At 48.0% G+C, this 15219-nt stretch overlaps 1 protein-coding gene across 2 annotated transcripts in view; it reads left to right on the top strand.

Annotated features, from left to right (window-relative positions):
- Nucleotides 1-14948, top strand: part of LOC137531567 (farnesyl pyrophosphate synthase-like) — a 153160-nt gene extending 138212 nt beyond the window's left edge. For both annotated transcript variants that reach the window (XM_068251489.1, XM_068251490.1), the window contains exons 9-10: nt 6161-6286; nt 14505-14948. In XM_068251489.1, the coding sequence (XP_068107590.1) occupies nt 6161-6286; nt 14505-14705 (327 nt within the window). In that variant the 3' untranslated portion in view covers nt 14706-14948. The remainder of the gene's footprint in view (nt 1-6160; nt 6287-14504) is intronic.
- Nucleotides 14949-15219: the final 271 nt, after the last annotated feature.

Here is a 15219-nt window from a genome sequence, read left to right as displayed (position 1 = left end):
ATTCCCCTCCAAATTTCCTCCCCTGTGTGCTGCTTATCCCCAAGGCAGATCAGCTTCAGCAACGCTTGCTGACGCATGCCAACAGCTGTGCTGCACTGCTTCCACGATCCTACTGCTGCTGGGTTAGCGTTTCCGAAAGAGGTACAGCTTTGAGATGCGTTGGAGGAGAAGGAGTCAGAGAGGTAGGTGCTGCTGTTGTTATCCAGTGGGAGGGACGGCGGTGCAGCTGTTTGCGGCGTGGGCAACACCCGCGCCGTAGCAGGTGAGGAATCGCTGCCAGGCTCCACAAGGTTCACCCAGTGCGCGGTAAGGGAGATGTATCGACCCTGGCCGAACGCACTCGTCCAGGTGTCAGTGGTGAGGTGAACCTTGCAGGCAACGGCATTCTTCAAGCTTCGGGTTATTTTGCTGACCACGTGCTCATGCAACTCAGGCACTGCAGAGCGCGCAAAGTGGTAGCGGCTGGGAACCACGTAACGTGGGATGGCCACTGACATCATGCCCTTGAAGCTGTTTGTCTCCACCACTCGATATGGCAGCATTTCGCAGGCCAGAAGCTTGGCTATGCTGGCTGTTACTGCCACGGCCCGGGGGTCATTTGCTGGCAATTTTCTCTTGCGCTCAAACATCTCCGACACAGACAACTGAACCGTAGCGCTGCACACGGAAGGGCTGTTGGTTGTTGTGTTTGATGAACACTGGGAGACCTCAAGAGCACTACTCCGGAAAGTGACAGTGTCAGCGTCGTCTGATGTTTGTGAATGTTGTGAACCACGCAATGGCTGGGCTACTGCTGCTGCTGAGGCGGGTCTGGTGGTGAGTCTGGTGAACCCAAGGGAGGCAGTGTTGCTGGTACCCTGTCCTGCCGCGTTTGCCCACAGAGTGGGATGTTTGGATAGCATGTGGCGGCTCATGCTGGTGGTGGAGAGGTTGTTAATACTTTTCCCCCTGCTCAGGCGAGTCTTGCACACCTTGCAAATCGCCATGGTAACATCCTCAGTGCAGTCTTCAAAGAAAGCCCAGACTTTGGAGCACCTGCCTCCTTGCTGGCGATTTCTGTTTCCTCCTCTTTTGCCTCTCACTCTAACTTCCACGCTTGTGGTGCCTGAAATTGCGCGCCGCCTACCTTGTGGCACAAGGCGAACTCGTGCAGCAGTGGGTTCTTCAACAGACTCATCTGTGCTGCTGCTACGACGGCGATGTTCTCGTTCACAAATAAAATCTGGGTCTCTGTCCACATTGTCCATACCCTCCTCTTCCATCTCCTCAAACTCGTCATATGTCATTGTGGGGGGCCGCCGCCGTGGAGTAGAGCTTCCCAGAACAACCTCTGCGCAGCTCACTCCAACGTCGTCTTCCAGATCTTGTCGGCCGACCTCCTGCAATTGCAACCCCTCCTGCCCAACTTGCTCTGGGATTTGGGTTTCCGAGTCCTCCTCGGACTCGCCTTGTATTTCAGTGCGCGGTGTATTTCCCACAGTTAATGGTTGTGAATCCGGGCACAACATTTCTGGCTGTTCCTCCATTGACCTTTCATAGGTGGAAGTTTGTTGGGCTGGGAATAGCTCCTGCGAATACCCCATTGTGTCCTGAGGTAATTCATAGGACTGGTTATCTGGCAGTTGTGTGCGTGGTGTCGCTGCCGGTTGTGTCAGCTTTGTGCCCACTGGCTCCTTGTAACTGGCTGAGGACTCGGACCTCGTGCGTGATGTGCTGGTGCTGCTTAACCCACTGCTGGACGCTTGAGAGGTCATCCAAGTAATTATCTGGTCCTGTTCTTTTGGATTTGTGAGGGTTGTTGTCCTGGACAACATGGGCGGTATTGAGTGGGTTTTCTTGGGTGCTCCCCTGTGGCCTATACGTGAACCGTCAGGGGAAACACCTCTTCCCTTGCCCCTTCCTCTTTCACCGGATTTCTTCCTCATTTCACTTATCCTTACAGTACACGCTGACTGGCAGCAGTACAGTGGCAGCACAGAGATGCTATACAGTACCACTATTCCCAGCAGCGACACAGAGCACAATGCTATACAGAGGCGGGTGAGCGGTGTACTACTGTTCCCAGGCCCAGCAGACAAAGAGTGGAAGTAAACACAATGCTATATAGTCTGGCTGAGCGGTGTACACAGAGTGGCAGTACACACAATGCTATATAGTCTGGCTAAGCCGTGTACACAGAGTGTCAGAAAACACAATGCTATATATAGCGTGGCTGAGCGAGGTGCACAGTGGCAGTACACACAATGCTTTATAGTCAGGCTAAGCCGTGTACACAGAGTGTCAGAAAACACAATGCTATATATAGCGTGGCTGAGCGAGGTGCACAGTGGCAGTACACACAATGCTTTATAGTCAGGCTGAGCCGTGTACACAGAGTGTCAGTAAACAATGGTATATAGTCTGGCTGAGCGGTGTACACAGAGTGTCAGTAAACAATGGTATATAGTCTGGCTGAGCGGTGTACACAGAGTGTCAGTAAACAACGGTATATAGTCTGGCTGAGCGGTGTACACAGAGTGGCAGTAAACACAATGCTATATATAGCGTGGCTGAGCGAGGTGCACAGTGGCAGTACACACAATGCTATATATAGCGTGGCTGAGCGAGGTGCACAGTGGCAGTACACACAATGCTATATATAGCGTGGCTGAGCGAGGTGCACAGTGGCAGTACACACAATGCTATATTAGTCAGGCTAAGCCGTGTACACAGAGTGTCAGAAAACACAATGCTATATATATAGCGTGGCTGAGCGAGGTGCACAGTGGCAGTACACACAATGCTATATATAGCGTGGCTGAGCGAGGTGCACAGTGGCAGTACACACAATGCTATATATAGCGTGGCTGAGCGAGGTGCACAGTGGCAGTACACACAATGCTATATATAGCGTGGCTGAGCGAGGTGCACAGTGGCAGTACACACAATGCTATATTAGTCAGGCTAAGCCGTGTACACAGAGTGTCAGAAAACACAATGCTATATATATAGCGTGGCTGAGCGAGGTGCACAGTGGCAGTACACACAATGCTATATATAGCGTGGCTGAGCGAGGTGCACAGTGGCAGTACACACAATGCTATATATAGCGTGGCTGAGCGAGGTGCACAGTGGCAGTACACACAATGCTATATATAGCGTGGCTGAGCGAGGTGCACAGTGGCAGTACACACAATGCTATATTAGTCAGGCTAAGCCGTGTACACAGAGTGTCAGAAAACACAATGCTATATATATAGCGTGGCTGAGCGAGGTGCACAGTGGCAGTACACACAATGCTATATATAGCGTGGCTGAGCGAGGTGCACAGTGGCAGTACACACAATGCTATATTAGTCAGGCTAAGCCGTGTACACAGAGTGTCAGAAAACACAATGCTATATATATAGCGTGGCTAAGCGAGGTGCACAGTGGCAGTACACACAATGCTATATATAGCGTGGCTGAGCGAGGTGCACAGTGGCAGTACACACAATGCTATATATAGCGTGGCTGAGCGAGGTGCACAGTGGCAGTACACACAATGCTATATTAGTCAGGCTAAGCCGTGTACACAGAGTGTCAGAAAACACAATGCTATATATATAGCGTGGCTGAGCGAGGTGCACAGTGGCAGTACACACAATGCTATATATAGCGTGGCTGAGCGAGGTGCACAGTGGCAGTACACACAATGCTATATATAGCGTGGCTGAGCGAGGTGCACAGTGGCAGTACACACAATGCTATATATAGCCAGGCTAAGCCGTGTACACAGAGTGTCAGAAAACACAATGCTATATATATAGCGTGGCTGAGCGAGGTACACAGTGGCAGTAAACAATGCTATATATAGTGTGGCTGAGCGAGCGGTGTACTACTGTTCCCAGCAGCGACACACAATGACTGGGGGGGACTCTGGCTAGCGTGGCTGGAGAGCGAACTACCCTGCCTGCCTACCCAAAGCTAAACCCACAGACAAATGGCGGAGATATGACGTGGTTCGGGTATTTATTTACCCGAACCACGTGACCGTTCGGCCAATCAGAGCGCGTTCGGGCCCGAACCACGTGACCCGTTCGGCCAATCACAGCGCTAGCCGAACGTTCGGGGAACGTTCGGCCATGCGCTCTTAGTTCGGCCATGTGGCCGAACGGTTTGGCCGAGCACCGTCAGGTGTTCGGCCGAACTCGAACATCACCCGAACAGGGTGATGTTCTGCAGAACCCGAACAGTGGCGAACACTGTTCGCCCAACACTAGTCCCCACCTTCGGTTCACTTCCAGAATTTGCGACTTTAACCACTTCAGGACTCAGCCTTTACCCCCCCTTAAGGACCAGCGCTGATTTAGAAGATCTGTGCTGGGTGGGCTCTACAGCCCCCAGCACAGATCAAATAACAGGCAGAGCGACCAGATCACCCCCCTTTTTTCCCCACTAGGGGGATGATGTGCTGGGGGGGTCTGATCGCTCCTGCATGCGTGTGGGGTTGCGGGGGGGGGCACCTCAAAGCCCCCTCCACGGCAGGATTCCCCCTCTCCCTCTTCTCCCTCCCTGCCCTGGAGATCAGAGGCTGCACAGGAACGGACCTGTCCTGTGCAGCCTCTAACAGGCTCCTGCCTGTCATGTGACAGCGATCCCCGGCGCTGATTGGCCGGGGATCGCTGATCTAGTACAACGCTGCTACTGTTAGCAGCGTTGTAAAAATGTAAACAAAGCAGATTATTTCCGCTTGTGTTTACATTTAGCCTGCGAGCCGCAATCGGCGGCCCGCAGGCTATTCACGGAGCCCCCCGCCGTGAATTGACAGGAAGCAGCCGCTCGCGCGAGCGGCTGTTTCCTGATTAATTAGCCTGCAGCCGGCGACGCAGATGTGCGTCGCTGGTCCTGCAGCTACCACTTTGCCGACGCGCGTTATGAGTGCGCGGTTGGCAAGTGGTTCAAGTCAGAAGACCACTGCACCTGTGCGGCCGCGTACTCGCTCGCCACACCAACCCAACATGCATGCCTACAGCCTTTTTCAGACTTGTTGGTTCTCATCAGTGCATGGTATGGATGGATGTACAACTTTGCTTTCAAGGGCAGACTATGGAGCGCTCCACCTCTCCCATTCTTCTATTATGAAACATAATCAATTTTATTCATTACATTACTTTCACTACAGTCCCTCTTTAACCTCACTATAAAATGTGTTAACTTTCTGTGCCGTCACTGGAGAGAGAGATGTTTATGAAGGAAATCTCTGCAATGGGTACTCAGAAAGCAAAACAAAACAGTCCTTCCCCACAGATGGATTAAGATCAAATGGGTCCATAGGCACGGTAGTAGCTTGGCTCCTGCTTATGGTCCTTTTGGTAATATAAGATGGGAGAAGGGTCAGAAGAAGTGGTAGTTGAGCCCCCTGACGCCTACTGGGCCCCAGGCACCTGCCTACCTTGCCTAGTGGATAATCCTGCTCTGGTCCTTCCCCACCCACTCTTTCCAAAAACAATAGCCTTGGCTGCACCTTTCTTACTACCCTGATCAGTTTGTTTTCTTGTTTTTCATTTGTATTGTGCTCATTTTTTTCCCCACCAAAAAAACCTAAAAGTTTAAAGGGACTCCGAGCTCAGAGAAAAATTAAAATTTGAACTTACCCTGGGCTTTCTCCATCTCAGCCCTGGTCGGGACGTCCCACGCCGGCCTCCTGGCTCTTCTCCCGGCGGCTGTCCGCATAGCGCGTACAGGCCGGTCCCCCGGGCGACACTGCCGAGTGTCGGGCCTTCTCCTTCCGTATACGTCACGAATGACGTCACACGCCGGCCGCCGCGCGTCATGACGGCGGCCGGCGTGACAGTACGGCGCATGTGCGATTAAACCGCGCATGCGCCGTGCTGTCACGCCGGCCGCCGTCATGACGCGCGGCGGCCGGCGTGTGACGTCATTCGTGACGTATACGGAAGGAGAAGGCCCGACACTCGGCAGTGTCGCCCGGGGGACCGACCTGTACGCGCTATGCGGACAGCCGCCGGGAGAAGAGCCAGGAGGCCGGCGTGGGACGTCCCGACCAGGGCTGGGATGGAGAAAGCCCAGGGTAAGTTCAAATTTTAATTTTTCTCTGAGCTCGGAGTCCCTTTAAAAGGGGTCCGTACACTTTTTACTGTATATCCTGCTGAACATTGTGCTGCTTTTTCCCCTACAGGATGATTATGAGGATTGTTTTGGGAATCCTGTTGAGATCGGGACTGATATTCAGGCAAACAAGTGTTCCTGGCTGGTGGTAGAGGCACTAAAGAGGGTCACGCCGGAACAGAGGAGGATTCTGCAGGTAAGCAGAGGACACAGGATGGGGTGGGCACACTGTTATGTGGATTGGCCGGTTTCTTAATTTTCTCCTTTTCAATGTTGGTGCATGGAATGCGGATGGCCTCTTCTGATTGGTTGTAGTTGAGAGCAGTCCCTCAGCAGACGTTGTAAGCTCAATTTTTATTGGTGTAGAAAGGTTATACCTAGATATTAACATGTGGACACGGTGATCCGTATGTCAACTATCTTTCCTCGGTATTTTATACAAGAGGAAGGTCATTGGTGAGTGTCCTGCCTATACACCTTTTATATCTATGAATTTCTGGGAGATGATTGACATTGTTTTTGGGGGTTTTACTACCATTTTTTGTTATCTGTATTCTGATTGGTGTGTTTACACCTCATGAATATGCATATATCATAAGTAGTAGTTCTCAATGTGGTCCTCTTTTGGACTTTATATATGTGTGGTTAGCAGTCTGATGCTAGTGTGGGTCTGTCATGATTTGAGAAAGGACAGAGGACGGCCCGAAACGCCTGTGCATCATCATCTGGTGCACACCCACAAGTGGATTTTAACATGTTGTAATTTTTAAGAAGTTTGCTAATAAAGAATGTTTAGATGGTGCGAATCTGATGGAGTAATTGACAGATAACTTGTGACTCCAAAGGCGATTGCAGCACATCGACTTACCATCAGTGCAGTGACAATTACGGTACTAATATGCTGAAACACAAGCAGCATGCACAGAGTTTGTCGTTTGCAGATATTGGCTCTCACTTACAAGAAATTGATTCTGCGGTTCACGTGGGTAAGAGTCTATTTCTTGCAGGCAGAGAACTCTGTCAGGCTCCCCAGAGCCATGATAGGATAAGCTGTGTGTCCTGGGAAGAGGTGAAGAGGTGAAGTGCTGTTGATGCTTATTATGACAGATCAGGAGGGATGGCTCCAACAAAAACACAAATTGTCTGACACATATACAGGACAGTAGAACTCACATTATACTGCTGGAGGGTAGGAGGCGCCCTGGAGGGTACTTGTAAAATGGTTTGTGACGTAAAGGATTTGTATTGAAAGTATAATTTTGTATAAGAGTATAAAATAAATAAAAGCAATACGCCAGCAATTAGACAGTCGGTGTATACACCTATGGTGAATCCGACAGTCTAGTCCAACTATTAATAGGTATATGGACAGATCCTACCTTTAATAAGTAGTCGATCCCAATATGTACGGTATAAAAGCTTTAATGGGGCACAGAAAAATTGTCAACGCGTTTCGCGGTTAGAACCGCTTCATCAGGTCGTGTATTGTGCCTTTAAAAGATAGAACAGACAGGGCACTGAGACACAGAGAAACATCTCCTTTACAATTAACAATAAAATAATTATAAAATCTACAATTACAGACAATAATCATATAAAACACACAATTATAAGTGCATTGTTTCATAAAAACATATAGTAAGTGGGAATTATGTGGTGTGCGTATAAGTATGTTCAATTGGCAAAGGATGGGTTATAGTACCTAATATAAGTTTATGTAGTAATTAGGAAAAAACAGTGATCTCCTGGATAGGGTGTATTGGAAGGAAATATCTGAATACGGAAAATAACAGGAAGTTATAAGTCCCTATGTACCATATATAGTTGATGTAGGTCAGTGAGTATACAAATACCTGCATATACATATACTGTATGTGTATTTACGGAGAGGTGGAATGGTGGCTAATACAAAGAAAACAGAACACAGCACAGATGTAGTCTATCTGCATCCGCAAAATATGCGGAGTGGGTGCGGGTACTGGTGTTGTACACAATGGGTTTATGAGAGGTGTACTGGAGTATATGCAGATTAGGATAGTTGGATTACAGGTAGTGAGTATATTGTGAGGAGAACGCCAGCGCATACCACTAAGGCTGCATCCGAAATGACCACCAGCTCAGTGTGCAGCACCTAAATAGATTTTCTGCACACTTTGCATTCAATTCAGATGCAAATCATATGCAAATCTGTTACTACTTATTATGCAAACAGGAAACTCAGGAGGAGGGGCTGGGAACAGCTAAGCTGACAGTTACATAGTTACAAAGTTAAGAAAAGGTGGGGGGTAAGGCTGCGCGTCCCTAAACACATGCTGCAATTGAATGGTTAATCGCACAGGCATACACCGCCTCTGCTAGACTGAAAAATGCATGCCCTGCATCCAAGACAAGTGCAAACATTTATTAAACTAGGAGGAACTTTAGCTTCCAATATGGTTTGCATGCAAAGTATATTATACTAGACACTTGCGCCACGGTGAGGCAAACCTCCGGGCAAGTGACCTAACCTAAATTTAAAACCTTGAGAAAACCTAGTGAGTATATTGTGCCAGAGAGGTGCTGGAAATAGCAATAGCGTGCCAAAATGGCACGAGAATTTGTATAGGGCATCAGCCCCTATCGTTTGGGGGGTTTGGTATGGATGGGGTCAAGAAGGGAAGCCGCTTACCTAAAGTAAAGGTACCCTCCGTGCAAGGCGCCTGTGACGCCGCTGTGGCCGGATCCTGATTAAGTTGAAACTGGGAGTCCGCACTCGTAGGGCGGGGGAGTGGCTAGCTACGTCATCTCGCCTCCCACGTAATGACGCGGGCCGACGTTAGGGAAGCCCGTCGGTGATCTTGTCTCCTAGGAGACGGGCACCTGAGTCTCCGCTAGAGACCTGTATAGCGGCCATTTTGCCGTATCCTCCCTGGTCCTGTGTGGCAGCCATTTTGCCATGGTCTGCTGGAAAAGGCTGAAACAGCTGGGACCAATGGCAAACGATGTCGTGGTAAAGGCGTTTCCATGAGGGTTAGAGCTGCACATCCTTGTTATACAGGGATGCAGGAGAACGAAACCAAATGTAACTGTGAATGTTATATAGCAGTTGGATGTAACAGAAAACGATTATAAGGCATATAGTGAGGACATCTTAGACATATATTACACATATATACACATACTTGTATTTGGGAAATGAATACCTATATAGGTATAAATGTGAATATGAGTATCAGCAGTCAACATACATCTTTGTATGTAGGAAGGGACAGGGGGGAAGCGGGGGGGGGGGGGGGATGGTGCTGTAATGGATGGACTGGGAAGGGAGAAGTGTGGGGAAAGGGTGGGTGGAGAAGGAGGGGGGATGCATTGGGGAAGAAAAAATGAAAGAGGGGGGGGGAGGACAGTGGGGGGGGGGAGGGATAGTGTGTGGAGGGGGGAGGGAGGGGGGCGTAGGGGAGAATGGGGAAGGGTGGGGAATGTGTGAGGAAAAAAAGAGGCTGGTAAAGGGCCTGCTGGTGTCTAAGCTAGCCCAAGGAGAATTTTTTCTAACCTGTGGTGGACCTATATGGACAATCCCAAGTAGCAAGGAGAAAGCAAAATTGAAATCAAATTAGAATTAAAATGCCATAACAATAACAATATGTCATAAATAGTTATGGCATAACATATGATGGCAATAAACGTCTATCCTAAACATTCGTGGTAACACTATGGTACCCTCATTTCTTACTAGGGGAATCCGTCCTATTTGTGCCGTGCCTTCAACTTCCCATATGCATGGCATATTTGTACTATTTGGAGGGCTGGGACAATCGGGAAAGCCTTGGTCGAGAGCGACGTGTGGGCTGAGCATCTGTGGGGGTTCCCGCTGGGTGGTATTTTGCCGGTTTGTCCTGTGGAGTGTTATTGGTATTCTCGAAGGGTAAGGATGGTCTGATGTAGGGGGGGGGGGAGAGAGTAGACCTCAAAGTACTCATACAAAACGGGTTGTGTGCCTCAGTGATTATTAAGGCAGCTCCTGAGTTAGAACTTATATTATAGTATGCTGGATAGGACCCTTGGTTTTTAGGGTTGACCCTCGCCTGTCATACTAGAGTTTTGTGTCATATTGTAATAGTATTCAATTCTGTTTATGTAGCGGTTGGTCCCAAATGGGAATGAGTGAGGCCTACTATGTCCTCTTTCCCAAATGGGAATGAGTGGGGCCTACTATGCCCTCTTTCCAATTTTGATTGGAGGGGCTGGGGTTATCCACACCTCTTGGATGGACTTCTGGGTTGTATTTAAAGGGGGATATAGGGGTCCTGGATAGACATTTCATTCTCGTAGACCTGCAGTTGAGGTGGTGCTTTCATAATATCTTCATGGGATGGTGTACCTCATATCAGCAGAGTAGGGGGTGCTTCGCCGAATGAGTAGCAGTTGGTCCCAGAGATTTGTTGTTCTCCCGGAGGGTGCCCTTTTTCCCGAATCTTCTCGCTATAGGTTGTGTTCCAGGCATATATTTAATCCGTCTGGTTGTAAGGTGCCCAGTTTAAAGATCCAGAACATTTCTCTGTTCTTTAGTTTGCTCGTTCGATTTCGTGTGGATTCTGGGATATGTTCGATTGGGCAAACTTTAGTCCCTTCAAACTGTTGGTTGTGGTACAATTTAAAGTGTCGGGATAGTCCATGTTTGAGGTAGCCATTGGCAATGTTCCGTCTGTGTTGGCCCACTCTTGTACGGACTTGTTGTGTGGTCCGGCCTACATATTGTAGGCCGCAGGGGCAAGTCACCAGATAAATCACGAAGTTAGTTGAGCAATCCATATTGTGCTTGATGGTATGTGTTTCTCCTGACACCTTGGATTCAAATCTCGTAGCATTCGCATCAATTACTTTGCAGCACAAGCATTTTGATTTGAGACAGCTTGTTATATGGCCTTGATGACTTTTGGCTCTTTCTCCTACCCGCTCCTGGTCTATCTCTCTTAGTAGACTAGGTGCTAGCCTATTCTTCAACGTTCTTGCCCTTCGGAAGACGCATCTGGGTTTATTAGATAGGTCCATTTTCAGCATTGGATCTCCTTGTAGCAGGGGCCAATGTTTCTTCAGGATTTCGGTTATGGAGTTGTGTTGATTCGAGTATCGGGTGATGAAATTGATATCTTTCCTATCTTCATTTTTGTGTCTCTCCCCAGGTGTTTTGGTCTCCAGTAGCATGTTTCTTTGGGTGGATCTTGCTCTCTTTCTTGCCTCGTTGGTCAGTTTCTTGGGGAAACTCTTCTCGTGAAATTTCCTCATCAGGATTTTTGATTGGGCATCGAAACATTTCAGATCACTGCAGTTCTTCCTAATCCTGAGGAATTGCCCATATGATATATTCTTTCTCCATGGTTTATGGTGAGAGCTTTTATAATCTATATATGAGTTTGCATCTACAGTTTTGAAGTAGTTCTTTGATTTGATTGTAGATCCTTCATGGTAAATGGTGAGATCTAGATATTCTATTTCTTCCCTGCTGTGTTTGGAGGTGAATGCAATCCCCCAGTCATTGTCATTCAGGTATTTGTGGAACTCTTCTATAGATTTGCAGTCTCCATCCCAAATGAGAAACAAATCGTCAATATACCTTTTGTATAAGACGATATTAGATTCAAACAGGTTGCCTTGAGTTAATAGTAATTCTTCCAAAAGTCCCATCGTAAGATTGGCGTAACTGGGCGCAAAACTTGCCCCCATGGCTTTTCCGCGTTTCTGGAGGTAAGTGGTCTCTTGAAATCTGAAACTGTTGTGGGTAAGTATGAAAGTGATTGCCTGGATTAGAAAATATTTCTGTTTTATGGGTAGGTTAGAATCTTGATTTAAGTAATGCCATATTGCTCTCAATCCTATGTGATGATGGATGTTAGAGTATAAGGCTGAAACGTCTAGAGTTAGCCAGTGGTAGCCTTCTTTCCACTTGATATTCTTTAGTTCATTGAGCAGATGTGTGGAATCTTTGAGATAAGATGGAAGATTTAACACATATGGCTGTAGGTGAAGATCTATCAATTCGGAGAGATGGGATGTAATGGAATCTATTCCTGATATAATGGGTCGGCCTGGTGGGTTGGTGACAGATTTGTGTATTTTCGGAAGATGATAGAAGTATGCTTGTACCGGATCTGATATCCATACGTAATCTCTTTCGGTTTTGGTAATTATTCTTTCTTCTAGGGCCCATTTGAGTAGGGTTTTCAGAGCCTCTGCATGATCCTTAGTTTGGTCCCCCTGAAGTATCTCATAGTAGTCACTATCGTCCAATATTCTTCTTGCTTCCTTAACATAGTCGTCCCTATTCATAATTACTATCCCACCACCCTTATCCGCAGCCTTAACCTCCTTGCCGGTTATCCCGTACTCAGTTCGGGGTAACCTGCGCAGGAGGATTGCTCAGGCCCCGCTGGGCCGATTTGCATAAATTTTTTTTGTTACAAGCAGCTAGCACTTTGCTAGCTGCTTGTAACTTCCGATCGCCGCCGCTCGCCGCCAATCCGCCGCAATCCGCTGCGCCGAGCCGCTCCCCCCCGCCCCAGACCCCTGCGCTGCCTGGCCAATCAGTGCCAGGCAGCGTTGAGGGGCGGATCGGGATTCCCTATGACGTCCCAACGTCCATGACGTTGGTGACGTCATCCCGCCCCGTCGCCATGGCGACCGGGGAAGCCCTGCAGGAAATCCCATTCTCAACGGGATTTTCTGCATACTCTGATCGCCGAAGGCGATCGGAGTGGGCAGGGGGATGCCGCCGCTCAGCTGCTATCATGTAGCGAGCCCTCGGCTCGCTACATGATTTAAAGAAAAAAAAAACCTCCTGCGCTGCCTCCTTGCCGGAGGAATTGAACCGGCAAGGAGGTTAATGACGATGTCTTTGTTGGGTTCTAAGTCTTTAATGGCTCATTATACTGCTGCTCTCCTGTATCCAGGCTTTGTATTGAGCATAACTTGCTGGTGTCATGTGGGCTGCTGCTAGGGCTTACATTCTGGGGATGTCTTATATTTCAAGCATGCTAGGAATCCCTGCTAGGGCTTATTCTCAGGGGATGTCTTACTTTAGGGGAAACACGGTAGCACTCGCTGTGCTGCAATACAGCAGCATAGCACGCGCCCCTGTTACCGGGGTTGATTACGTGCGCTACGTAGCCAATAGCGCGCATAGCGTGCTAGCAATGACAATGTGCTTAAACCACAAGTGGAATAGTGGAAAGTATTTTCCCCAGTGCCACCATTATTATCCTTGACAAAAGGCAGAAGGTTAGCTGGACAACCAGGGAATTGGTATCATTTAAGGGTCCCTTTCCACAAGCAGTTAAAAGGCAGTGAAAAGCCTCTCAAACTCTCACAACTGCTTACTGCTGCCTGGTGGTAACTGCTTGTTTCTGCCTGGTAACTGCTTTCTCAGCACACAGTTCAACTGCCTGTGGAAATGGGCCCTAAAAGTAAATAAATATAGCAGCCTCCATATCACTCTAAAAACAGGGAACACCAAGAGCCCCAATAGTAAATATTATTACTCACAAACCAGGGTTACCATTAGGCAACCACTGTAAAGGCAGCTGGGGAGATTTCCCTGACCCCACTCAGGAATAAGAAGTCGCTCTCTGTAGATGAGAAAAAGGGGGTTCAACCCTCCACCCAGAGTGGACTCAATATTATGCAGGAGAACAGAGGCGCCAAAAGGATAAAAGGAAGCTAAATGAGCTTAAAAACCAAATTCTTGGTAAATAGAGGAGGTAGTGGTGGATTTACCCACTCCAAGTAGACACACAACGACGGTAGTAAAGACAGTCAATATATTTTATTTATGAACTCCAAATATGCAGCGCGTTTCGCAGGTTAGATCCCGCTTCATCAGGCAATAACAATGGAGCAATAGCATATGTGGTCAGTAGAACAGCAAGGCACCTCTGTGAAGGCATATTTGGAGTTCATAAATAAAATATATTGACTGTCTTTACTACAGTCATTGTGTGTCTACTTGGAGGGGGTAAGTCCACCACTACCTCCTCTATTTACCAAGAATTTGGTTTTTAAGCTCATTTAGCTTCCTTTTATCCTTCTGGCGCCTCTGTTCTTCTCCATATCACTCTAAGTTCAGGTGTCCTTTAAATTTGCATGCAAGTTAGAAAAAATAGCATCTCATTTATCATCAACACCATTCAGCTGTTGAAGATAAACAGTTCACACAGGTGGTGGCGGGGTCACTTTGGAGTAGAGGAGGCTTCAGGAAGTACACAGAACATAGTTTGGTTAATTCCTCCTTAGAAGTGTTGGTGACTCCTAAATGCAAGAGAGATACTTGTGCTTGGAGTCTTCTTGGTCATTTCATTGTGATGTCTGAGTGTTGGAGTGAGGTGTGCAGTTTTGGGTTGAGCTGAGTGTAGAATTAACCCTTGCTGTTCTGTAACACACAGGAGAACTATGGGAAGAACGACATGGAGAAGGTGCAGCGGGTGAAGCAGTTGTACGCAGAGCTGGATCTTCCAACCGTCTACAGAAAATACGAGAAAGAGAGTTACCAGAGGCTGCAGACGCTCATCTCCCAGCATGCCAATGGGCTGCCCAAAGAGATTTTTCTGAATCTGATCCGTATGTTATTCAAGAGGCAGAAATGAGGGTCACAGACTGTATGACTGTCAGACGCAGGAGTGCAGTGGCTGGATAATCTGATGTCTTGAGCAGTGCACACGAGGGATGTTGCCAGCTTTTAAAATAATCTGTACAGCCAGGATTCTCAACATGTGATAAGCAAGCCCCTTGCGGTACTTGGGATGGGTTTTGGGATACTTGCTATAATAAATCCTTTTCAGTGAGCTTTGAACTTAAAAAAAATGATGAATCATATATAAATAAGCCTTAAAGCCAATGGGAACCCACCTAAAAAAATAAAAAAGTCAGATACTCACCTAAGGAGAGGGAAAGCTCTGTCCTAATGAGACTTCCCTATCCTCTCCCGGTGCCCGTTCCTGCTCAGGATCCCGCGTAGCAGTATTCGACCGTTTCGGTCAAATACTGTCACTTCTGCCGCCGAAGGGAGGTTTTGGAAGTCTTCGGGAGCACTCGGGCATGCGCGAGTGCCCTCTATGACGCGCTCGCATGTGTCTATGACGCACTCGCACATGCGCAGTA

Source organism: Hyperolius riggenbachi, chromosome 9 (genome assembly GCF_040937935.1).
Source record: "Hyperolius riggenbachi isolate aHypRig1 chromosome 9, aHypRig1.pri, whole genome shotgun sequence".
Lineage (NCBI taxonomy): Eukaryota > Metazoa > Chordata > Amphibia > Anura > Hyperoliidae > Hyperolius > Hyperolius riggenbachi.
This window is presented reverse-complemented; position numbering and strand designations above follow the sequence as displayed.